At 37.6% G+C, this 24711-nt stretch overlaps 2 protein-coding genes across 5 annotated transcripts in view; one reads left to right on the top strand and one right to left on the bottom strand.

Moving 5' to 3' along the window:
* Window positions 1–1662, bottom strand: part of RASA3 (RAS p21 protein activator 3) — a 176886-nt gene extending 175224 nt beyond the window's left edge. Inside the window, exon 1 of the mRNA XM_031605145.2 lies at window positions 1403–1662. The gene's annotated coding sequence lies outside the window, so the exon portion shown is untranslated. The remainder of the gene's footprint in view (window positions 1–1402) is intronic.
* Window positions 1663–2672: 1010 nt separating this feature from the next.
* Window positions 2673–22551, top strand: CDC16 (cell division cycle 16). Of its 4 annotated transcripts, none has more exons than XM_031605147.2 (18): window positions 2673–3018; window positions 3357–3411; window positions 3987–4084; window positions 4729–4767; window positions 5249–5389; window positions 7269–7428; window positions 8083–8177; window positions 8785–8918; window positions 10823–10902; window positions 12390–12439; window positions 13058–13131; window positions 14705–14830; window positions 14922–15074; window positions 15698–15761; window positions 17268–17329; window positions 19277–19412; window positions 20421–20511; window positions 20955–22550. In XM_031605147.2, the coding sequence occupies exons 1-18, from the start codon at window positions 2761–2763 to the stop codon at window positions 21212–21214; spliced, it is 2076 nt and encodes a 691-aa protein (XP_031461007.1). In that variant the 5' UTR covers window positions 2673–2760; the 3' UTR covers window positions 21215–22550. The 4 variants fall into 4 exon arrangements, with proteins under 4 accessions (XP_031461007.1, XP_089984459.1, XP_031461006.1 ...); XM_090128333.1 differs by having other exon boundaries at window positions 2675–3018; window positions 3360–3411; window positions 20949–22536; XM_031605146.2 differs by having other exon boundaries at window positions 2676–3018; window positions 20949–22531.
* The last annotated feature ends 2160 nt before the right edge of the window (window positions 22552–24711 follow it).

The raw sequence follows: 24711 nt of genomic DNA, 5'->3' as shown, positions 1-24711 counted from the left end.
ATAAAACTTTTTCACATAAAATCCCAAAGTGAACATTCACACCTTAACTGGAACCAGTTTACATGAACAAGCATGAAACTGATTCAGGAAAAAAAAAAGAAAGAAAGCATCAGCAGGAAGCTGTGTGCTACTATGAGAATACAGTACCTAAAGATATTTTTAGATCAAAAGAAAAAGAAAAGCAAGAAGGTTCTCAGTGCAGATAAAATACAGACAGTTCCAAAAGTGAGAAAGTTTTAATATGACTGTGCAGCCCCCCCCCCCCCCTCCTCTCAAGATTTGAGATACTAGAATGCAAATTTTTAAAGCATTTTTTAACTGACTCTCCCTGCCTTCACATCTCTGAGTACTACTAGCAAAGCAGTATGTATATCAGTGCCACTTAATCATCAGAATAGTTTAGCACACCATGCTTTCCATCGGGACAGAGTTGATTTTTCCTTTGTGGTGTCATGTTTTGGCTTGCAGAGAAAAACAATGTTGAGAACACACCAGTGTTTCAGTTGTTGCTGAGCAGAGCCATACAGAGCCAAGGACATTTTGTTTTCCCAGCTTCTCATGCTACCCTGCCAGCAAGTCTGGGGGTGGGGTGAGAGGGAGGGGTTGCACACATCGAGCTGGGAGGGGACAGAATCAGGACTGGCCAAAGGGATATTCCACACCATATGACATCACGTCATGAAAAAAAACTATAAGACAGGGGAGTTGGCTGGACTAGCAGGTGCTGTGTGGGGACTCACCGGGCATTGGTCTGAGGGTGGTGAGCAATTGTGTTGCGCATCATTTGTTATATATATATATACACATATAGATATATATATTATCATTACTATTATCCTTTTCCCCCTTCTTTTTCTGTCTAAGTAGAGAATTTTTATCTCAATCCATGAGCTCTACCCACAACAGCACATCACTATTTTTGAATTTGAAAGAGAAACTGATACGGTTGTGAGAAAACTTAAAATTCAATTTTCCCCTCTCAACCAATACCTCACAATCACTGAATCACAGCTTGTTGTTCACAGTGCCATGGCTCAGCCTGCTTTGACCACACTCCTCCATCACTTCCAGTGAAGGACTAGCCTGCCTATGGATGCTCTATAAACAACAAGGTACTTCATGATCAGCAAGGCAAAAGGGGTCTGGATCCCAACTGCCAGAGCCCTGTAGAGCAGCACTGCTTGAGCCTCCTCATGCAGTTCAGGCACCATGTCACAGCTCTCACCCGAGCAGTGACTCACTTGGATGAGCCAAGCTTTCATGAGAACAGAAGAAAGCAGCACATGACACACAAGCATTGCAGAGCAACCTGGGATGATGGACTCTGATATGACAACATAAGAGCTATAGAGGTAAAAGAATAACATATCCTGTGTGCATTTCTGTGTCTCAGTTTTCTCACCTGAGCAGAACACTTCTTGGGCCTCCCCAGGGTGCTGTAGGTTGCAGATCTTCTACACAGGTCACAGCAGCTTCTCTTGAGATGCTCAGCATCTTCACACACCTCAACAAGAGCAGACTCTTCTCTTCCAACCCCCACACTTCCTGTGTATCTTTTTTTCTTCCCCAACCAAGTCTTCTGCCTTAGAGATGAGCACCAGCTCCCATCTCTTTCTGTCCTGCTGAGATGGTTAAGCATCCCTTGCTCTTTCCTCAGGTTCAGCAGCTCACTGGCCTGCTAGAAAATATAGAAAAACTATATTTGATCTGTGAGGAGAATGTGATGCTTTTAAGCAAACTGTGGGCTCTACCAATCAGTAGTTTGTAAACTACAAAAATCCCAGCTGAGCTTCTTTTCACTGAATCACAGAACAGCTTGGGTTAGAAGGGATCTCAAGGATCAAGTTCCCACCCCCTGCCACAGGCAGAGCTGCCAGCCACTGGGTCATGTATTAAAACAGACTGCCCAGGGCCCAATCCAAGATGGCCTTGAACACCTCCAGGGACGGTGCACCCACAGCCTTTCTAGCAACCTGTTCCAGCACCTCACAGAATCACAGAATGGCCAGGGTTGGAAGGGACCTGAAGGATCATGAATCTCCAACCCCCCTGCCACAGGCAAGGCCACGAATCTCCACATTTAACACTAGACCAGGCTGCCCAGGGCCCCATCCAATCTGGCCTTGAACACCTCCAAGGACGAGGCATCCACGACCTCTCTGGGCAGCCTGTTCCAGCACCTCACCACTCTCTCTGTAAAGAATTTCCCCCTGACATCCAACCTAAATCTTCCCTCCCTCAACTTAAAACCATTTCCCCTCGTCCTGCAATTATCAACCCTTTCAAAGAGTTGATTCCCCTCCTGTTTGTAGGCTCCTTTTAGGTACTGAAAGGCTGCAATGAGGTCACCCCGCAGCCTTCTTTCCTCCAGGCTGAACAAGCCCAGCTCCCTCAGCCTGTCTTCACAGTGGAGGTGTTCCTGCCTCCTGATCATCTTTGTGGCTCTCCTCTGGACCCTCTCCAACAGCTTTCTCAGTAAAAATCTAATCTCCGGCATCCAATCTAAATCTCCCTATTGACGCCATCCCTCCCTTCTGCTTTACCAACCACACCTCTCAGCTCGGTGCCATCAGCACACCTGCTGAGGTTGCACTCCATCCCATCATCTTACATCACTGATAAAGACGTTAAACAGTAGCGGACCCAAGACGGCCCCCTGGGGTCCTGCTTAGAAGCTGTAGATTTGTGAGAGGTCAGAAGACCGGCACGCGTAAAGCAGGAAACGAATGAACCGAGTTTAAAGGAAACTGGCGGCCTTTTATGCCCTCAACCCTACACCAGCCGCCTCGCTCCCGGAACGCGGCGCTCGGGGTGCGGCTGCCGTCAGGAAGGGACTGCCGGCTCCGAGCGGGGCCGGAAGGGGCGGCTCCGCTCTGCTCTGCGCGGCACGGCAGGAGCGCGCCCGGCCGGGCGGAGCGGCGAGCGCTGCCATCGAGGCGGGCTCCGCGCTCTCACACGGCCCGCGGGAGGATGAACCTGGAGCGGCTGAGGAAGCGGGTGCGGCACTACATCGACCAGGTGAGGCGCGGGGCGGCGGCAGTTGGGCTGGGGCCTCGCTGAGGCCCGGCGCGGGGTAACCCCAGGCTGAGCCCTCGGCCCTCAGCTGGGCTGAGCCGGGGCAGCGGGGACGGACTGCGGAACAGCCCCGTCTCACGCTGCTAACCTTGGTATCCTTCGGATGCTGTGGGACTGCCCCCTTTCGCACTGATTTTTGAACTTGTGAGGAACTCGGGTGTCGTTCACCATTCGTATGTAATCCGACATTAAACGCGAGGGATGTGTAATAGATTTTAAGATAAGCCAGGAAAACAAATTTCCAGTAAATCATAGTAATAATTTCTATCGTTCCTTTACAGCAGCAGTATCAGAGTGCCCTGTTCTGGGCTGACAAAGTAGCTTCATTGTCTCATGGTAAGCGTTAGCATGTTGCCTTGTCCTTCTGTCACCTCTTTCTGGTTAAGTCTACTTACATTTCTTTAAATGGTGGAGGGCTTTGATCACAAAAAGCCTAGACTGCTAATAATTTATATTGTTAAGCTTTGCTTCAGCCAGCGTGGATAGAGGTGCAGAAGTCTGATCAGCTTTCGCTTCAGTTTTCCCTTGATCTTTTCAGTAGGAGACAGTTCTGAGTTGTGTTTTTGTGCTCCAGCTATTTCCAAGGGCAGGGTAGCTTATAGCTCCCATAGACAGCTCTTTATTGTTGTTTTTTCTTAAATCTTTATCGCTTTTATCTCCTTCTCATGCACTTCTAGTAAATAGTTCATTGTATTCATTCTTTTATGCACATGTCTTTAATTTTGAAATCTAAACTTTTTCCATTTTAACCTTGCAGAGATAGAAAGCTGTTTTTTATATATGTATTATCCTTTACATCATGGTGTGCTGGAATAGTGGAAAACCAATATTCTTCTAGTAAATATTCTGTATGAAAGTGTTTAAAGATGTTGTATCAACTGACGGTTTATAATTTCTTCTTTATTTTTAAGAGGAACCTCAAGATATCTACTGGTTGGCCCAGTGTCTTTACCTAACAGCTCAGTATCATAGGGCAGCACATGCCCTTCGATCACGTAAATTGGATAAGGTAAGTCATTTTAGATGAATTACTGTTGTTCCACTTACAAACCTCTGTTGTTAACCACAGTGGCTTCTTCACTGTCAGAGGTTAAGGTCCCCAGGAATATTGATTATAAAACCTACATAATGCAGTTTACCTGCACCAAATACAGCAATACATTTCAGACTAGATATAAGGAAACATTACTGTGAGGGAGATAAAGTGCTGGAAGGCTTCCTAGCAATATGGGTGATGACCTGTGCCTGTCAGTGTTCCTGGGGCTTTTGGGCAATGCCCTCAGTAACATGCTGTAACTTCTGTTTAGCCCTGAAGTTGTCAGGCAGTTGGTCAGTGATCTTCATAGATTTTTCCAACTGAACTGTTCTATGTATTGGCCCAAGGTGGGTCACAGATGAGGTAGGGGTCCAAGGTAGGAACAGCAGCAGGTGTGGAGAGGTAGGGTGTCACTTAAAGAGTAGATATTCCAGTTGTCTTCTGCTCTGCAAATGAGTGTGGTCAAGACAAGAATGATCATAGTGTCCTTTGAGTATGAGAAGTTACATACTTAAGTAGTCATTTTGATCAGCAAGATTTGTGGGAGAAGCTCTACAATTGAAAAATGGGAGAGTTCTCTTTCTTTGTTACTAACATGAATGCAACTTCTCTTCCAGTTATATGAAGCATGTCGCTACCTTGCAGCTAGATGTCATGTGAGTACACATTTTTTACCTCTACTGGAAACAAACTAAATAATAGGCGTGTCTTGGGAAGATTAAATATGTTTGAGGCTCAACATTCATTGGAATAACAAGTTTAAATTTTGGGACAGTTGATTTCAACCTTTAGCCTTCAGTATGGTTGTTGGAGTATCCATTGTGGTACTGTAGTGCAGAAATCCAATTGACCCTTCGTCCAGAACAGAAAATATTTTTCTAATATTTTGTGGGGAAAGCATGTGAATGATTTTAATATAAGTCCTGTATTATTAATGGCTGGTGAAATAGTTTTATTTAATAGATTATAACAGTAAAATGATGTATGCATGTAAATTCAAATTTGGATGTAAACCCTACTGGCACATACTAGTTGTTATAATCTGTGCCTTTGAAATGTAACAGTAGGCTTATTGACGTGTAATGTACAGATGTTTCAAATCCCAACCTTGTTTTTTGCACACACGTTTGTGGCTAGTATGCTGCCAAAGAACATCAACAGGCCTTGGATATTCTTGATATGGAAGAGCCAATCAACAAAAGACTCTTTGAGAAGTACATGAAGGATGAAAGTGGATTGAAAGACTCTACCACAGACTGGGAGATGTCACAATCTTCTGTAAGTGATGTTTTAAAAATAACTACTTTTATAACTAAAAAGTGTGTGTGAAGTCAGAAAGTGATTTTGCAGCTGTAGGTGTCTAAGTACTCCTTTCTGGATAAGGTGGCTTTCAAAAATGCTGAATCATTCCTCTTTCAACTCATAAGTGAGGTATTGGCTTGCACGTATGAAAAAAAACTTTAAATCTTCATTTTACATTTTATAGAAACATCCTGCCAGTAATTTACAGAAGGATGTTCTCAATCTGGCATTGATTTTTAGAGTCTTTGAGCTCTGTAGTGCAGTTTCTGTCTTGGTAATGTAAAATAACATTTCTTTCAGTTGTGCTTCAGGTTCTGAGGTAATAACACAGGTTTTCCTCTCCTGTAGGTATTTTTTTAATGAAAGAGTTCCTTCCACATTGTCACACTTGGAAATGATGTGGCAATTGAGTGAAGTTTTTTGAAGTGGACAAAATTCTGTGTAGGCACACAGAGGGGATTCTCAGTGTATATTTAGGCTAAGACTTTGTGAAGGGTTTGTTCGTCCAGATGTAAATTGAAGTTCATCAGCTGAAACTAGAGCAGGGGGGCTGACAAACAGATTTTTCCCTGAAAAACTGGAGCAGCAAAATGAGTTAAATTGGCAATGTGAACTGATTTTTTTTTTTTTTTTTTCTAATACCGCCTTATGTAGACTTCATACTAGTTGGCTTATACCAGAAGAGGATTACTCTGTTGCACTTTAATGGATACATTTAAGCTAGCCAGGCTAACAAAGTTTAAAAAAAAAAAAAAAGAAAAGAAAAGAAAAAAACAAAAAAACAGCTTTGGCTGTTCATTCTTTATCCTTCGCTGTTTTCCCCGTTTCATGGTACTTTTGCCCTAGCATCTAGTTGACTGATTCTTGAACTGAATTGAGCAATTAACTTGTCTGAAAAATAATCCAGTCAAAAAACTCAACTTCCTCAGCCTTTATCTTCATGAATACTTGTGACAGTGTAGTTCTCCCTCCATTCGTGAGTAGGTTTGGTTTGCCAAAGGAGGGAACTAGTGAGGTTGAAACTGTTACAAGGAATTTACAGCAAACTCCTGACTAGGATCGTAGCTTTTTCAAAATTTACTAATTTGATTGATGTGCACCAATGCTTGTTCTGGACTAAGAGTGAGTGGGAACAGTATTACCCTTTCTTTACCAGCCTCCCAGGTTTTATTGGTTGTTAAACAGCTGTACTCTTTCTAGTATGCAGACTTCTAAGATAACTTGCCTGGTTAGTGTGACAACATACATGCATTATTCACAACTTTTTTCTGAGTAACTTGGTGACAGTTCTCTGGCCTTCTGATTGAACCGAAGATTGGAGTTTTGAAAGAACATGTTAGTTATTAGATGCCCTAGCTCTTATTTGGTAATAATTATCTTTTCATTACTGTCTGTGTCTTAGATTGAAAAGAAAAATACATCTACCCAAAGTAGCTGAGTTCACTGAGTTGGCCTTTTTCATCTTTACTGGAGACATTCTTGTCTTATGAGAAGTGTGTTGTTTAAAAGAAAGAGGTGTGGAAGTGTCCATTTCCCTTTGAAGCATAACAAGAATGTCTTTTATCTGTCTTATAATTCAGTGGCAGAGGTTGGATGCTCGAAGCAGGAAATACAGACTCCTGTCTCCCCTCTACTTATTTCAAGCGTGTGTTTGTTTGGCTGTAAATAACCTCAAAACGTATTAATTTGATTCTTAAGCTCATAGAAACGATTATATTTGAAAACAGTGCTAGAAAACCAGGTTCCATCATACATGAATGCTTTTTACTTTTCAGGGAGTCCATTTGATTTGTGCTCAAAAGCAAATTGCAAACATTGATTCAGTCTTTGACCTCCAGCCCTGCTTTTCCACCAGATCAAGAGCTCTATATGCCTTTTGCGGGGGAAGATCTATGATGCTTTGGATAATAGAACCCTAGCAACACACAGCTACAAAGAAGCCTTGAAGCTTGATGTTTACTGCTTTGAAGCATTTGATCTTTTAACATCGCACCATATGCTGACAGCACAAGAAGGTCTGGATAGCAGTGTTTCTCAAATACAAGTAAAATTTATCTGCTTTCTTAATATGCCATTTTCCTGCATTTAAAAAAAAAAAAAAAAAAAAAGCAATACAGAGTTTAAAAGCTGAAGTAAAAGTTGTCTTCAGTTGCTAGAAAAGTACTAGGTGATAATTGTATTAAAAGTTTTTTTAATTTTGAAATGAATGAAAATTACAAGTTTGAGCAGATTATATTTGAACATTAGTTTCTAGTCTTGCGGTTCTAAGAATTAAAAGGAACAGAGTAACCCAGCTGTCTCATTTGTTAGCTGCAGAAGCTCCCATGCTTTTTGTTCAGCCTGAGCAATGTTATTCCTTGTTTTCAACTTCACAGCCTTTGAATTCACAAAATCCTGCTGGTTTTTGCATCCCTGTAGTAGGAGTTATTAAATAGAGCATTCTGAGAGGTAAACTCACGTGTAAAATGGGTTACTGTAATGGTGTGCTATGTCATTAAGTTTCATTTAAAAGTGTAGAGGGCAGTGAGAATTTGATAATTAATTTCCATAATTAATATTCTCTTTTTAATGCATCTGTACTGTTTTTTTTTTGCATCTGAGTTCCTACTGTTTGTTCTTGTCATTTTTTTCTCTAATGTGACTTTTAAATTATTCTTTAATTCCTATAGAAAAGGAACTTCTTGAATCTCTACCTCTTAATAAACAATGTACAGAAGAAGAACAGGAATTGCTGCACTTTTTATTTGAGAATAAATTGAAAAAGGTAAAACCATAAGCTGACTAAAAAGCTGTTCAGTTGCATTTAAATCTTGACTCTAGGTGAAAATGTTCTTTGTTAGTGTTTTTACTCTGAGCTTTCGAAATACAAGTGCTTTGTAGTTTTGGCCATTATTTCATTGTTTTGTGAATTTTGATGCAGTAGATACCATTTGATGAAAGATAGTATAATAGTTTTGTATAATCCCATCTGGTTTAGCTTTATTTTCTGAGAAATGTTTAGGTGGGGAATAGTACATTAACAACGTAGGCAAAATGTATTTTCAGGTAAATAATAGGTTATAACAACATTCTTCCAAAATCTTTTTTTCTGAAGAGAACGTGAGAGTACTGGAAGCCAACTTTATCCAAGTCAATATTCGTTTGTACAGATTGTACTTCATATATGGACATTATCAAGCATCTATTGTGCTCCAAATGAGCTTTTAAAGTACATTGTAAAGAACCATTTTATCAAATACAGATTTACTCACTTTCAGTTTAAAACAAAGAATGTTAAGCTTTATGTAGCTATATTCTTTTAGAACTAAATAAATATTTATAGCATCTGATATTAGATTGGATTTTCAAGTTGTGTTTCTTTTGTCTTGCAGTATAATAAACCCAGTGAAACACTGATTCCTGAATCAGTAAATGGTCTTCAGGAAAACCTGGATGTAGTAGTGTCTTTAGCTGAAAGACATTATTATAACTGTGACTTCAAAATGTGTTACAAGCGTACTTCACTGTAAGTATACAAAGTGATTTTTAAGAGTCTTTTTGCAATATCTTGTGGAATAGTAATTAGAACTGGACTGACTGTTCAATTCATCATAGAATCATTTGAGTTGATGGCCTTAAAAGCCATCTAGTCTAATTCCCCTGCAACAAACGAGGACAACTACAGCTGGATCCAGGTGTGCAGAACCCTGTCCAGTCTGACCTTGAGCATCTCCAGGGGTGGGGCATCCACCACCTCTCTGGGCAACCTGTGCCTGTGCTTCACCACCCTATAATCATAAAAAGCATCTTTTTTTCTTACATCCAATCTAAATCTCTCCTCTTTTAGTTTGAAACCGTTTCCACTTGTCCTATCACAACAGACCTTGCTAAAGATTCTGTCCCCTTCATGCATAAGTTTGATACAGAATTTCAGGTAGTTAAAATGGGTGGTTTGTGCCCAGTAGTACATGCTGCTTCTGTAATCTGTAGCAAAATTATCCAGGGCCAAACTCCAATGTATCAGCATTGTGCTGTTTTCTTCTGGTCATTCTCAGTTTTCCATGTTATCTGCCTGCTTTTGATCTGGCCTGCAGAACAAACAGATCTGGTTCAGTTGGTTAGTTAGAGAGTATGATTTCTCTGGTGGTGAAATTGCCTGTCAGTTGTTACATAGCCAGGGTGTGCACAGCTGTTGGGTTGTCAGATGGATCAGAACAACATGGATTGCTTTTCAAGTAACATAAAGCTCAATACTTACTTACTACTGGAGCTATTTTGTCTACTGGCCTGATAGCTTCCTTTGTAAGAAAACTCTAGTTTTGTGTGTGTACTGCATAGTCTCAGAACGTGAGTCTTGTAAAACAAAAGGTTCAGTTTACAGAACAGCTTTTTCTTATCTCAAACCATCGCCATGTAGAGTACCCTTTAGAAGTCAGTAGAGGCAAGATTTTTGGAAAGGCTGCAGAGAATGCTGACTGCTTTGGTGAGCTTAAACAACTGAGAAAAAAAACATGATTCTGTTGAAATAAATGACTCCAATGAAGTCATTTAAATCATACTTTTTTTTTTTTCTCTGAAACTTCATAATTGCCACTCCTCTAGCAGAAAGTAGCAGGAGTACATGACTGTCAAAGAGGAGACTATTACACATTCTAGAGCTTAGAAATGAGAATCTCAGAAGTCTGTAGAATAACAAATGCTTAGAATCTTACAGAGAACCTTTATACTTTTTTGTTCTAATTTGAAATACTTTGAATTATTTTTAAATGTCAACAAAACTCTTAATTATCTGAAGGTGTACGTCCTGGAAAACAGAGTCATAGCTGTTGTATTTTTGATATAAGAGATTCTGCAGATTTCAAGGCATTTGCTTCCCTCTGCTTACTTTACCAAATGGCAATGCTTAGAAAAAGGGCACAAGCCTACAAGCTGTGTCCTGCATGTAATCCATTTCTAAATGTCACTATAAATAAAAATATTAAAACTGAGCTAACTGTTTCTTCTGCTGCATGCTGCTTAATGTTGTAGAGCTTATTTCCATAAGCTCAGAAAGTACAGTAGAAAAAGTGCAGAAAAGTTGCTGACAAACCCATGGAACTTACAGGACAGAGAACAGTAATATTGTTGTCTGCTAGTTAAATCAGAGGTGACCTGCAAGCAAACACATACTGTATTCTGTTGTTGTAGTTATTCTGATTGTATACTCAGCTTGCCAAGATGTTGTGTTAGTCCTGTTAAGTTAAATGAATGGTTATTTTTGTGGTCTTAAAACTTTATTGTGCTGGTAATAGACACAGTCTAGTTACAAATAGTAGTCTAATGCTGAAAGGTGTAATTAACTGGAACATTACACAGTATAAAAACAGCCTATTTCAAACACATTAAAGCTTTTGAAATGTGCATTTCAATTTATTTGTTTATTTATTTTAGAGTGATGGAAAAGGATCCTTTCCATGCAAACTGTTTACCTGTCCATATAGGGACACTTGTGGAACTTAATAAAGCAAATGGTAAGAAACACAACATTTAATGACAGTTAAAAGAACGCTGACAGGCTTCAATTTTAAAAAAGCTTAAAAGATGCTAAGAAATTCCCTTATAAGCCATTTTAGAAATAGCCACTCCTAAAATTTTGATGTGAAAAATAACACAGGTATTTCTCTTCCTCTTTGTGGTTCCAAGAGAATAATGCCAAGTGGAAAAGAAAGGAGTTCTAGAGCTAATGGTGAAGGACAGGGAAGTAGTTGTGCAAAGAATCTGTACTCACTTGTGATCACAAGTGTCACTGTCTTTTAATTCCTGGGCTACATACCCAAAAAGTTTGTGAACTCTACTGTTCCACTTCAATTGTTTGATTATGTTTTCAGTTGTTCTTCCTAGAGTATCTAGGTATAATTTTCTCCAGCAATGAAATAAAATATGTTAATTTAAACTAGGAGGAGCTCTTCAGCATTGTGTGTGCTTAGATGGTAGTGCTTTTTCCATATTAAAAAGCTTTTGTGTTCTCTCCTTGCTTTTCCTATTGTGAAGGTCTGTTTTCAATTGAAATAAATCTATAACCAGAGAACACCTTTGAAATTATGAGAATAGCTCGCAGCTGGGATGACTTCTCACTTCAAACTGCACATAAATGTGCAAATCAAGTGAAGGCCTTGAATGTCTTCAATACCAATTGGGAGATAGAATAAGGAGCTCATATGTTTCACAGTCTCTCTGAGGATAGTGCACTGTAGTACACAAATAGGTCAGTAGGTGTACTGTTATCTCCAGTGTTCAGTTATTTTAAGTCTGCATTGAGAACTTTTTGTAAATAAGCTGATATTTTTTTAAGGTTTTATTTCATATTTGATTTTTCTGAAACAGAGGAATTGATGCAGAGCACTCAAGTACAGAACGCATCAATTTAGAAACACCATGCTCTGAGGAAACACTTGGTTTATGTACTGTAATGCAATTTCAAAAGGCATTAAAATTGTTATCCTGTGTCTGATTATTTCCTGAAACCTGCAGTCAATTTTCTAATAGAAATAATTATAGTTATTCAAAGAAGTAATTGCATGGAATGTTTAAGTTGGTTTTTGTCATGTCTTTGGCATGTTAGTGCACAGGACTCATTTTGAAATTGATCTGGCTGATACATTATACCTTTTTAGATGCAGTAAGCTGAACTGTGTTTTACCTTCACACAATAGATTTAAGTGTAATTCTGCAGGCATTTATTTTGATGTATGGTAGTTACCAGAGTTGTTGCAGGGTTCTCAAGGAGTGAGATGGGTAGCTGCTTGTTTGTGTACTGCAAAGATATATTTGTTTGGTTTATCTAGTTGCAAAAGTGCCTCTATATTGAGGCAATGTGAAGCACGACCACTAAAACATTTTTGTACCTGGTGTATTAATAACACTAGACATGCTGCATATTCATATAGGAGGCTAAGGGGCACAAAACATCTGAATGTTTTAGCATATTTTAATTTTCTTTTTTTTCTCCCTTTTGCAGAGCTCTTCTATCTTTCTCATAAACTGGTGGATTTGTACCCAAATAATCCTGTAAGTTGTTCTAAGCCTCCATTACCAGGTAGTTTTCCTTAGATAAAAGCAAACAAAAGTGGTAATGGTCAGTTTGAGATATATGTGTGTGTGTGTGTGTATATATATGTGATCAGAACTGAGTAAAATTGTTCACACCTCTTTCTGTGGATTGTAATTTTTTTATATAGAGATTTCTTTTTGTAAGAGTAGTCATAAAACATTCAGTATGAGGGATTTCACTTTGAGTAATCATTCAAAATGTATAACAGTAATAAATTAAGCCTTTCTGGGCAATCTGTTTCAGTGTTTGCCTTCATTGTGAAAATTGTTTTCCTTTTATTTAGTCTGAATTCCCCATATTACAGCATGTCCATGCTGCCCATCCTGTCACTGTGCTCCTTATGAGAAGAGGCTGGCTTTGTCTTCTGTATTCCCTATCATTAGATAAAATTGAAGGCAGCAGTTAGCTCTGCACTTAGCTTTCTCTTCTTGAGGCTGAACAAACCCATTTAGTGATGTACACGTGCCAGCATTCTATCTGCTATACACTGTTCCCCTGTGAAGTAAAACCTGCTACAATGTTTCACTGAAATCAATGTTGTATATCTAATAATTATCTTGGTTTGTAATCTGTAGGTGTCATGGTTTGCAGTAGGTTGCTACTATCTCATGGTTGGCCACAAAAATGAACATGCCAGAAGATACCTCAGGTAAAACTTGTTTTTCTCACTTGCACATCTGTTTCTTATTTGCTAAGTAAATATTTAGTGTTCACAGTTGTTATTATAACTTAGAGTAAGCAGAAGGCTTCGTATGGTGGTTACTACTGCAATATTTCTTTTGCCATACCAGAAACTGGGTACAAGCAATTTAGACCTGAACCTTCCAGATGATATAATAATTATTACAGGCTTACATGGAATCTCTTGCCAGTCACCTTCCTATTATGAGCAGGTGCAGTCCTTACATTCTGCCGTGCCACCAAGCTAACTATGGCTAGGTAATCCAGCCTCAGCTTTTAGCTTAAGGACACTTGTGCATTTTCCCATGTCCAGATTTCAAATCTAAAATTGAAGAGTTAAACAGAAAATCCTGCCATTTGGCTATCTGCTTCTATCTTTGCACTAACAGACTTGTACTTCTAGGCTGGTCAGCCAGTCCACTGCTTTTTCCTGTGATAGATGTGTGTTGATTGTCAGCACTGGCTGGAGAGCTGTAAAGTTACGGCATTTGTTTTGATAGTGTAAGCTTTAACTGAGAAGCTTTGAACAACTTGTAGTAGAATGGTTTGGTAGTGTAATACTACAAGGCTAGCTATAACTGTAGGCTAGGCAGTAGTTTATTAGAAAAGTATCTGGAGATACCATGGATAAAAACACTCCCATCCGTTCCATTGTTTTGGAGTCACAGGACATCACAGAACAGAGTAGAAGGCACATCTGCACTATGCCCAGTTAGATGTAAGGAAAGGATTGTTCTGATCACTCTAGAAGGAGGTATCTGCATGCTCATCTATTCCTACAGATCTTGCAAAAGGGCTCAGCACCAAGTAGGAAAGCTAGGTTTTGTTAAAACGTTACAAAGCTGTATTATAATATGTAACTGTCAACATGTCAATATGTGTAGAGAGCTTGGGAGGAATGTGAGGCATTTGAATTGAATTCAAGAGAACGCAGCAAACCAGCGTTCTGGATAAAGTGGTTCATGGCACAAGTTTTTTGAAGTGATTTCGGCTGTCTGGGATGTAGGATGGAAAGATGCAAATGTTTGTGTGTCAGGTTTTGTCCCAGAAGACAGAAAACTCTCCTCCAGGATCTGCAAGATAATAAGTTTAACTGTGACAAAGCAAGGTTTAGACTTAATGATTATTAAGGATGGCTAAGTAATCAAGTAGATTACTTCTAAAATACGCAGGAAACTTTTAAAAAAAGATCTGATGTGTCTGTCATTAATTGTTAATTTATATATATTTAATACATTGTGTCACTACTGACTTTTCCTATATTTTACCTGGTTTGCCTAATATAATTGTTTCTTTTCAGTAGTGTCAAGTAATTTCTGGTGTCCATGAACAGCAATAGAAATAATACAGGGAATTCTTGAAAATGTATAATACTAGTAAGTTGAGCAGTTCAAACATTTAAAATGATCTTTATTTACATCCAGTCATGAAATATTATCCTAATAGATACCTAATGTCACATGACGTTGCTACGTAAGTACTGTCTGAAGCGGATGAAATTCAATTTCAAATGTTTGCTTGTAATCTGCTCTTGTTTTTAGCAAAGCTACTACACTCGAGAGGACCTATGGACCTGCTTGGATAGCATATGGACATTCATTTGCTGTTGAGAGTGAACATGACCAAGCAATGGCTGCATACTTCACAGCTGCACAACTCATGAAAGGGTATGTCACAAATGCCACATTCAGAGATGTTGAAGCTAATCCATAAGCAGTAGAGAAAATTGACCTGTATCTTATGAATTTTTCTTTCTAGGTGTCATTTGCCAATGCTCTATATTGGACTGGAATATGGTTTGACCAACAACTCGAAGCTAGCTGAAAGGTTTTTCAGCCAGGCTTTAAGCATTGCACCTGAAGATCCTTTTGTTATGCACGAAGTTGGAGTGGTTGCATTTCAAAATGGAGAGTAAGCTTACAAAATGAGATGAAGTACAATTTAAAGGAAGGATTATTCTGAAATGTGATGTGCTAATATATCTATTAAAGTACTTACTTTGTATTCTACAGCACAATGTAAAGTATCACCTGGTTCTCATTACATTAGGTAATGTAAAGGCTTGCTTTCTAAATTGTTCTTCCTTGTTGAAGATAGAATGAGGGAAGAACTTTGAGCTTGAGAAACATGCAGAGAGAGATGATTACTTTATGTGTGCTTGTCATTGGGTAGCTGCACACCCGGAAGAATTGTCTGTTTGCTCACACAAGTGTATACATGCAGCAAAGCATTTTGTCAAGTCAGGAGACTTCAAATATATTTTGAAAAAAAATATAACAGATAGAAGTCGTTCATTGAACATCCTTGGTTTGCTCCTAGTTTTTTGTTTGTTTGTTTTGTTGTTTTTTTTTTTTTTAATTTTGTCTTGTCAGCCATTAAGATTAATTGGAAAAATTTTACTTCATTTTTAATGATAGTTGCATTCATACAACCAAATACAATCAAAGAACTGTTGATTGTAATACTGTTTTCTCATGCTGGTAACTAGAACTCTGTTAATTCACTTTTCTTTCCTCCCCACTCCTATTATTTAGCTGGAAAACTGCAGAAAAGTGGTTTCTCGATGCACTGGAAAAAATCAAAGCGATTGGAAATGAGGTATTTTTCCTAGTAATACACATGATCATAAATCCATAAAACTACAGGAAGCTTTTTTTAATTAAGGCAAAAGCAACACAATATAAAATTGACTTCAAAGTCTCGACCATCTCGTTATAATTATGTGTTCAGTTTTTAGATGAGAGTCATCATGCATTATTTTCAGTGCTACTGGAAATGGCCAAAAGTATGTTTTTATTTGAAATTAAAAACAAATGATAGCAAAGGCAGAACAAAACTGTAAGTGTTGGTTGGGAAGTGTGGAACCCAGGTTGCATTCTTAGTCTTAGATATTAGGAGATGAATGGTTTTTGGCCTGAAGGTGGAACTGGGTGCACGTGTGGAAGAAATCTTCTACCATGTGGAACTGCGTTCTTGAATCACTTCCACTTTTCTTTGGAAGTCTGTAGGAGTGGATTTTTTTTTTCTTTCTACCAGATGGAGACTGTGTGGGAGTGGATCCAGGGATGCCTAACTAACTTCCTGAAAGTTAGCTGAGCTGTGAACTTACAGATAGTTTTCTAATGATTTTTAGCTGAAATTTATTTAATGAGGACGCTACCTCATGCTGCAGTAATGTTAGCAATGTATCTCCTACCAAGATAATGACCTTGCTTCTGGAGAACAGTGAACCTCTGACAAAGTAGAAAGCACTGAAAAGCTACAATTCTATGTGGGCAAGACACAGATTTATTAAAACAAACTGGACAGATACTAACTTATAAACTCTCTAATATGTAAATATTGTTGTTTTATTTTAGTTATGGTTGTACTGTTGTACATGCAAAAGCCACAGACTTTGTGGATGTGGCTTAAATTTATGCAGAAGCCTCAATTCTTCTGTGTGACATTTTTTCTTCTTTATAGAAGTACTAAGTGTTACATGTACATAAGCACACACATGGAATTTTAGAATTAGAGTAGGAGACGCCTAAAAGAACTAGAGATACTATTCTGTTGTATTAAATCAAAAATTCTTAATGTGATCAAGTCAAATAAATAACTTCAATTTCAGTGAAAACTGTTCTAAGGGTTTTGTTGAGTTGGATAGTTTTCTGCATGCTTTATAAATGAGCTCATTTATTTAGAGCAGATGAAGTTAGACTATAGAGAAGAGAGTAGAAAGACCTTCAGCATTTACGATTTTTTTTAATATGAATTTCTAATCTGTGAGTCTTAATTCTGCTAGGCTATGAGACCTTGAAGTATGACTTCTTGTTAAGTAGAAAACCAAATTTTGTTTAGTTTGTATTGAAGTGTCAGTGATACTAAAGCTTGAACGAAATTTATTTGGGTTTGGGGAGTCAGTAGTTGAAAACAGGTTTATTCTGGCTTTAAATACATGTATTGAAACAATGGAATATTTTTGTGAAGTTCTTCTTGGTTGTGATTGAATTGTCTCGTTTGTTATGGGGTGTGGGTTTTTTGTGTGTTATTTAAGTAGTCCTACAAGATTTAGTTGCAATCTAGCAAGCTGCAGCTAATGAATTGTTGATTATTTTGCAGATAACAGTTGATAAGTGGGAGCCTTTACTGAACAACTTGGGACACGTCTGCCGAAAACTGAAGTAAGTAAATAGCACAGGAGCTTCAACTATCTGTAATACTACAGAAAATGTGTTTTTCTGGGCCTCCTTGTTATCATCAGGATTGTATGTAGAAGCACCTTCTAAGAAAAGCAAGATTCCCTAGATCTGTTTCTACAATAAGTACACAGATTGCTCCTTATGTACAGTCTTCCACATGCAAGTTGAAATTCTTAATGTGAAAGCCTTTCCTTAACTATTGGTTCTTAAATAGAAAGTTGATCATAGGCTTTTAGCTCTTCAGATGGGTCTGAAAGCAAATGAGCTACTGCCGCAATCCTGACATGCTTGACTATGTCCAGTGAATTAATTCAGCACAAAATCATCTTTTATGCTATTCATTGCTTGGATCAGCGCTTAAGCTTTTATTTTATTACTTTCGCTCAGTGTTCAGTGACCTTAACAATAAAATGTTATTCTATGGCTTTTAAGGACAGAACTGGTTCATATTTCATTTCATGTCTGCATTCTGAGAAGAGAAAAAGGAAGTGCAAAGTACATATGAAAGCTTTAGTGGTTTTAACATTGATAAATGTTCTCTCTACTTTAATTTTAACCAGTCTTATGTTTAACCAGTACCATATATTATTTTTAATGTTGTGGTTTTAACTGTAGTTTGTGTTACTAAGATGCCAATGGAAGAGATTCCAGTTAGATATAAGCTGTATGTCTGTTTTGACTTTGATAGTAAAGGTTTTGTGTTAGAACCGCAATTACTCTTCATTTTTGTTGGGAAATACTGATGTATAACAGCTACCTGCTCTCCCAAAATCAAAGAAAAAAGGGTTTTTTCAAATAACTAAATTATAATTCCTTTTGTCTTTTTTAATTTCTTGCAATAATTTAGTAACTGATTACATCATATTCAGGGCAACTTGCATTTTACTATTTGTTTAGGTTCAGAAAGACAATCCAATATATTTTTGCATCCTTGTAAACTGTCTTTCAGGAAAATGAGAGTTTAGGCAGCTGCACATACACTTTGACAAGGTAGAATGTCCATATCTGAAAATCTTACTGGTCTGTATAGTTGAAAACAGCGCATTAAAATACAGTGGTAGGTAGTCAGACAGGTGAATAATGTGACTGGAAGTAACATTTGAAACTATGTGAAAGTTTTGTGCAACAGGGAAGCAGCTGCAAATTTTTATGTCTTGATTAATGCCTTAAACAACATTATGTATTGATGTTTGCTTAATTTCACTACAGCTTGAGACATTAAAATTTCTTTTGAATGGACAATTGCTGTTTTTATTTTTGACAGCTTGGTACCATAGGGTGCTAAATGTGACACTTGAATTTTCCAGAGTAGCATCAGTAACATACACTTAATCCTTGCTTTGTAAAATAACAAATGCAATAAGCAGTCTATGCAAGAGCTAATTTTCAAAGAAAGTGTGGCTCATTTGAAAGAAATTGTGACTATGTGTAAATCTTGCTGTTCTAATGAAAACAGTGTCAAAGTGGAAGTAACAAAAGTACCGATGTATGCAGCACTAAAGGGTTATGAAATTTCTGCTTGGGGAGCTTTTCTCATTTTGAACAATGAGTGATTCAGTCTCATTGCTCCTTTACTCCCCTGGGGAGGAAAATGAGAGCTACAGAAAGAAACATAATTTTGCAGTGAGCAGCATTAAATATCTAAAGAAATTTACCATATCTAATTGCTAGAATTTTCTCCAAATGGGACCTAGCAGACAGCTATTGCGCTACATAAGGGGAACAATGATTTCTCAATTATGCTGAGGAAGAAAATTATCAATATCTGTGACTCTTGTGTGCTTTTTATGTTAAGAAAACGAATCAAAAACTTCAAAGTTCTTGACAGGATTGTCTGTCATGGAGGTAAGGAAATTATCGACAGAATACTGTAAGAACATCTTCCACTCTCAAACTTGCTAATAGATACTCTGTATTTAACCCCATCAGGAAGTATGAAGAAGCACTGGAATACCATCGCCAGGCTCTAGTACTAATTCCTCAGAATGCTTCTACTTACTCTGCCATTGGCTACATACATAGTCTAATGGGCAATTTTGAAAGTGCAATTGACTATTTTCATACGGTATGTATGCTTGAAGTGCTGGTCACTGAGTCTGTATTTACCGTTTCATTCAGTTTTGATTTTGGAACAGATTGAATGTTTTATCCAACCTCCAAATTATTGTTTATTTTATTTTATTTTTTAAGAAGTCTTCCCTAGTTTCCTATGAGTTAAGTTTAATTATTTTTTTAAACTCTGTTGGTGGATCCTTCTTGTAAACCAACTGAATTATCCTATACATTGTGTGTGTTAACAACTTCTACAGCTGAAATGGTTTAAAGTAATCCCAACTTATGCTTCAAAGAAATTCTACAGTAAGTGTAGATTTTTAAAAATAGGCCGCTTTCTGTTGTCATGGATTTATCTGGATGCGTTTAAAGACCATTTGGATGTGGTGCTCAGGGACATGATTTAGCAGAGGCCTGTTTGAGTTAGGGTAGTATGGTTAGGTTGTGGTTGGACTCAGTGATCTTTAAGGTCTTTTCCAACCTGAGCAATTCTGTGTTTCTATGATTGTATTTTATTATTTCCAGGACAGTTTTTGATGATTTCATGTTTTCATTGTGTAATGGTGAATTTTAATGAGCGCTAAATTTTTCAGCTTTCAGGTTGATAGGGTTGAGAATTTAGCTGCAGTTAGATGTACTTAGAAGCTTGTATCATTTAAATTTAGTTGTAATTACTTATGTCTCAGTGTATTTCATTATCAATTGTAGCTTAGCTATGCAAAATTAAGTTCCTCACAACTTTTAGAACTGTTTTAGTAGTATATCTTACGTCATGGCTTATGAGTGATTCTCTGTCTGGATACATTTCCATTTCTAGTTGTATTTTTGTGGTTTGCTTTCTTAAGTCAGTTCATATGAAAATATTTTGGTTGCACAGTATTTTGCTTTTACAGTAAGGACTACTTTGATCACATAGCTATTCTGAGTTTGTTGGTTGACAGATTTAAGATGCAAATGGTTTTCTATGCAGCTAAAGACTTCTAATGTTTTTATTTTTTAATATTTTTTTATTTTTTAATAGGCCCTTGGACTTAGGAGGGATGACACATTTTCAGTCACAATGCTCGGACATTGCATAGAAATGTATATTGGTGATTCCGAAGCTTACATTGGTAAGTCATTGAATCCTTGGAGAGAAGTCTTGCATCAAAAAAAGACTGTCTACTGTCATCCTTTTCCAGCAAATTTTTCACACAATTGAAGCAGATGTTTCTTCTCTGTATTGTCAGTTAATACATCTGGAAAAACCACGCAGCTGTGTTAAGTAGCTTACATGCATCATGGGTTGCATCAACTTGAAACAATGAAGAAACCCTCATAGAAAGCTGGGAAGGCAGCTACTTCTCTTAACAGACTTTGAATCTGTGTGTGTGTGTTTGTGTGTGTGTAGGATTTTTGTCAGGCCAACACTTAAACTTTGATTATTAAGTATTGACAACTCTTTGTTCTGAATACATAGAGAACCATAGTCATTTCTGGATATTTTTTTTGTGATACGTTTTGGGGAATGTTCGCTAGGGATAAACTAATGGTTTGTTTGTTTTCCTAGGAACAGAGATCAAAGACAAACTAAGATGTTATGACTTCGATGTACACACGATGAAGACCTTAAAGAACATTATTTCACCTGCCTGGGATTTCAGAGAATTTGACATAGAAAGACAGACTCTGGATGAGAGTGGTATAGTAACATTAGAAACATCACATCAAAGGACAAATACAGATACCAGCCGTCCGTTGGAAGAAACATTTGAGATAGAAATGAATGAAAGCGATATGATGTTGGAAACGTCAATGTCAGACCATAGTACATGACCATAAATTCTGGTAGTGGGCACATTTTGTCTAAGTACTTGTTTTAGTGTTTTTGTTATGGTGTTATACTTTCAGGAATTTGCTATTTTTATATGAATTCATACTACTATGCTGTATTTAACACCTGAGAAATAATGCTTGCCTTAAGGATGATTAAAACATACATGAGGGATTATTTCCAGTTTTATTATTTCTACAAAGTTGATCATATGTGATGATAAAGTAAAAAAAAATAATAATAATAAATTCACATTATGTTTTTAAAACCGTTTACTGATCCTTGTGTCTGCCATCAGTAAGACTATGAAGGTTTAAAAATAATACCTAACATGGAACAGTTTACAGTATTGCCGAATGGATTAGCCAAGGTCTAACACAGTATTATTGTAGCTTTTGATTTTTTCATCCTGTCTGTGAGGAATGCTTTCTTAGTAAATAGACCAAAAAACCCGTGAGGTTTACCACTTACTACTTCATAAATATGTGTTTCTTCACAGAGTGGTTTCAGTGGATTCCCATCACTTGACTCTAATTGGACATGCATTAAATTGATGGCAAAGCATGTTACTTTGTTGTGCCTTCTCCTAATTATTGTTGACTTCTTTGTTGTTATTCTATATTGTGCTACTGAGCGGTCATGTGAGAACTGTTTCTGGTAAGCTGATGGGACAACAAACATGAATGGCAAAAATATAAAAATACCAAGGTAAATTGGTGTGTCCTGCAATTAATGATACCTGAACTATTTTTCAGTAGTGTAATAATAAAGTTGTAAGCCACAGTGTACTTCTGTAGAAAATGCAGTTGTTCTCTTTACACACAGTTGTTCTACCAAGGCAAAGGATTAACTGAATAATACACAATTTTTACAAGTCTCTAGAGTGGTATTTTTAAATGTCATTGGCTCTCCGAAAAATAACAAATTAAAGCATATGTTTCTGTAGAGAAGCAATGATTTGTCAATCCACTGAACAGAATTGGGTCCGTCTGCCTTCTTAGTATGAATGTTGAACGTATTTTGTATATATAGCTCCTTTCCCGTTGTGCCTGTTTCACCTATGTCACTACAATGGGCTTAAAATTAAAAACATAATGCTACGAGCTGTCATAATTTTTTCTTCTGTGACTTCTTGCTGGACTTTGACATTTAATGTTAAGAAAAGATTCTCTGAGGTTTAGTAGTCCAGGCTCCAGTAATAAGTATTTCAGTGCTCAAAAACTAACTTTTTTTCTTTTTCTGTACATAAGGATTTTTCATTAGGTTAAAAAAAAAAAAAAAAAGGCTAATTTACCTTTTTGCAAAATAGAATAACTGGTCTAAAATATGATTTTTACACTCGATTTCATTGCATTTGTAGTTAGCATTTAAACAATCATATTCAATTCTATCTTTAGCACAAAATGTGTGATTTTCTTTGTACAATTTTCATCTGCTTTATTGGGATATGGTTGAAAAAAAAAAAAGTGGCATACTAGTGCAACTCATTAAATATTTCCTATACTTTTTATTGGTGCTTTTCATAAATAAGAAGAGACAAGGGATGAACCCAACTATATACATATATATTGAAATCTTCCTTTTTACTTGTTTTTTGGCAGTCTATCTTCTTTCTTTAGTAGTCTTATGAGCTACGACAGATAACACATTTGTTTATTTTTAATCTACAGTAGGTAAATTTAAGATTCTAGTCATACACCCAGGAAGAAGTTTCTACGTACATGTTGGCTAAATACTCTAGCAAATCTGGCCTTTTGCTAATGTCAGCCATGGACATCTGTGGATTTTCTTCTTTTCTCCTATGTTGCTACTGTTTTCATTGACTAAGTAGTCTTAAAAATTGATAGTATTTGATATCAGTTCTGATCTGATGGTGTGTTGGCTCTGATGGCAGTCCTGCTTAGTTGTATTCCTGCAGTGCTGAGAGCAATTGGCTTGCCCCTTTGCCACTTCCACAGCTGTTGTAATACAAATTTGTGTGCTTAGGGTGTGAATCAGGTACAGGAACTGGCCTAGCATTTAAAAACCTTTTCTCTGTCTGATTTCTCACTTGAAAATTTGTGAACTGCTGTGTAAAAGTCATCTGTGGAGCTGAGTGGAGAGAAAAGGGAGGGTACAGGAAACTCTCTTGTTCTAAAGGCAACATGGCATGACACTTCAATTCTGCAGCTATCTGCTGAAGTTTTTTGGCTGGCTGTTGCTAGCCCTTCTTTATTGCCACTAAAAGTTACCTAGAAGGAAACATTTTCAAAATGTCTTAAACTGTGAATGATTTTCCCTAGACAACATCAGAGGAATTCTTGATGAAGCTTGGTTTGGCTTCCAGCCCTTCAGGCAGATACAATTAGGTTAGTGCTTCTTAATGTTGTGCATGCCTCAGAGAGGACTTCAGGAAAAGCTTCTTTCCTTATTTCAGTTCACTATCTGCTCATGTTCTGTCCAAATCTTCATCTTTGCACCTGTGTTGGAAATATCCAAATAATTTTCTAGGACGGTTTCTCTGATAAAGCAAATTTTATTCACAATTGCAATAGCGGGCCTCCTGCAAGCAGGAGAGCGCAGAGAAAACTGTGTTACATCTTTTATCCCCTACTGCCCGACGTTTCTCTCTTTCTCCCCTGGTTCCTCATTGGCTGAATACTGCAGGTTCAGGCTCTTTCGCAACGCCTCAGTAATCATACAAATACCAAGTAAACACAAATCTTTGCCGCCCAAACACAAATATCTTAATTGGTTAATTGCCTTCTAACAATTGCTTTCTTAACAAACATTTGGTCATAACTTTCAAATGTCTGTTTTACAACATAAACATAGCCTCTTAATTGTTTAATTACCCCCCTAACGTTTCTGCCCCTTTTACACTGGGTCATTGTTCTGGTCATTCATCTGTCCTTGCATAGAGATGAGCTCAGAAGGAGGATGGAGGGGAGTATCTTGGAGCCTGCCTATGGGATCCTAACATTCCCAGTGGGACAGTTCTGCTTTGTGTAAAGGCCCTGACTCTTTGAAAGTTTGTTAAATGTATTTCACTTCTGCTTGTCTAATGAACAACCTTACAATTTGTTTCCTACTTCAGAATACTATACCCACATCATTTAGAACATTTAAAATCTATTGTAGCTTTGTGAGAAAGAATTTATTAGGTAATTCAGTAACTACGTTTCTAAAATATGTTACTAATATGTATACAGTATTCTTACTTTCCACATCGGCTATTTCTAAGGATATGTTACAGCTTAATTCTTTGGATCAATTGCCTTTTTTTCAATGTTCAGTGCAGAGACAACACTTTCGCTTTCCACACCTGCATCTCTTGCTGTTCCTCCCAGCACCTGTCCTGCTCCAGCCCATGATTAGCATGTCTGCTAAAGCAATGTCTTACACATAACCTACTCTCTCGCAATCTTAACCCATTGTGGGGGGACTTTGCTGTTGTCTTCAAGGTTTTCATGATTTGAAAACTCGTGGACACGGGACCTGCAAGCTGATGCAAGAAACA

Source organism: Phasianus colchicus, chromosome 1 (assembly GCF_987193195.1).
Source record: "Phasianus colchicus chromosome 1, bPhaCol1.hap1.1, whole genome shotgun sequence".
NCBI lineage: Eukaryota > Metazoa > Chordata > Aves > Galliformes > Phasianidae > Phasianus > Phasianus colchicus.
This window is presented reverse-complemented; position numbering and strand designations above follow the sequence as displayed.

What these genes read in the sequence shown, in the direction of transcription:
- CDC16 (XM_031605146.2), top strand. Translation starts at nt 2,761, where the DNA reads ATGCCCTCAACCCTACACCAGCCGCCTCGCTCCCGGAACGCGGCGCTC. An exon ending in GTTGCATTTCAAAATGGAGA is followed by an intron (nt 15,075 to 15,697) that starts GTAAGCTTACAA and finishes CCTATTATTTAG; the next exon opens with CTGGAAAACTGCAGAAAAGT. An exon ending in CACGTCTGCCGAAAACTGAA is followed by an intron (nt 17,330 to 19,276) that starts GTAAGTAAATAG and finishes TAACCCCATCAG; the next exon opens with GAAGTATGAAGAAGCACTGG.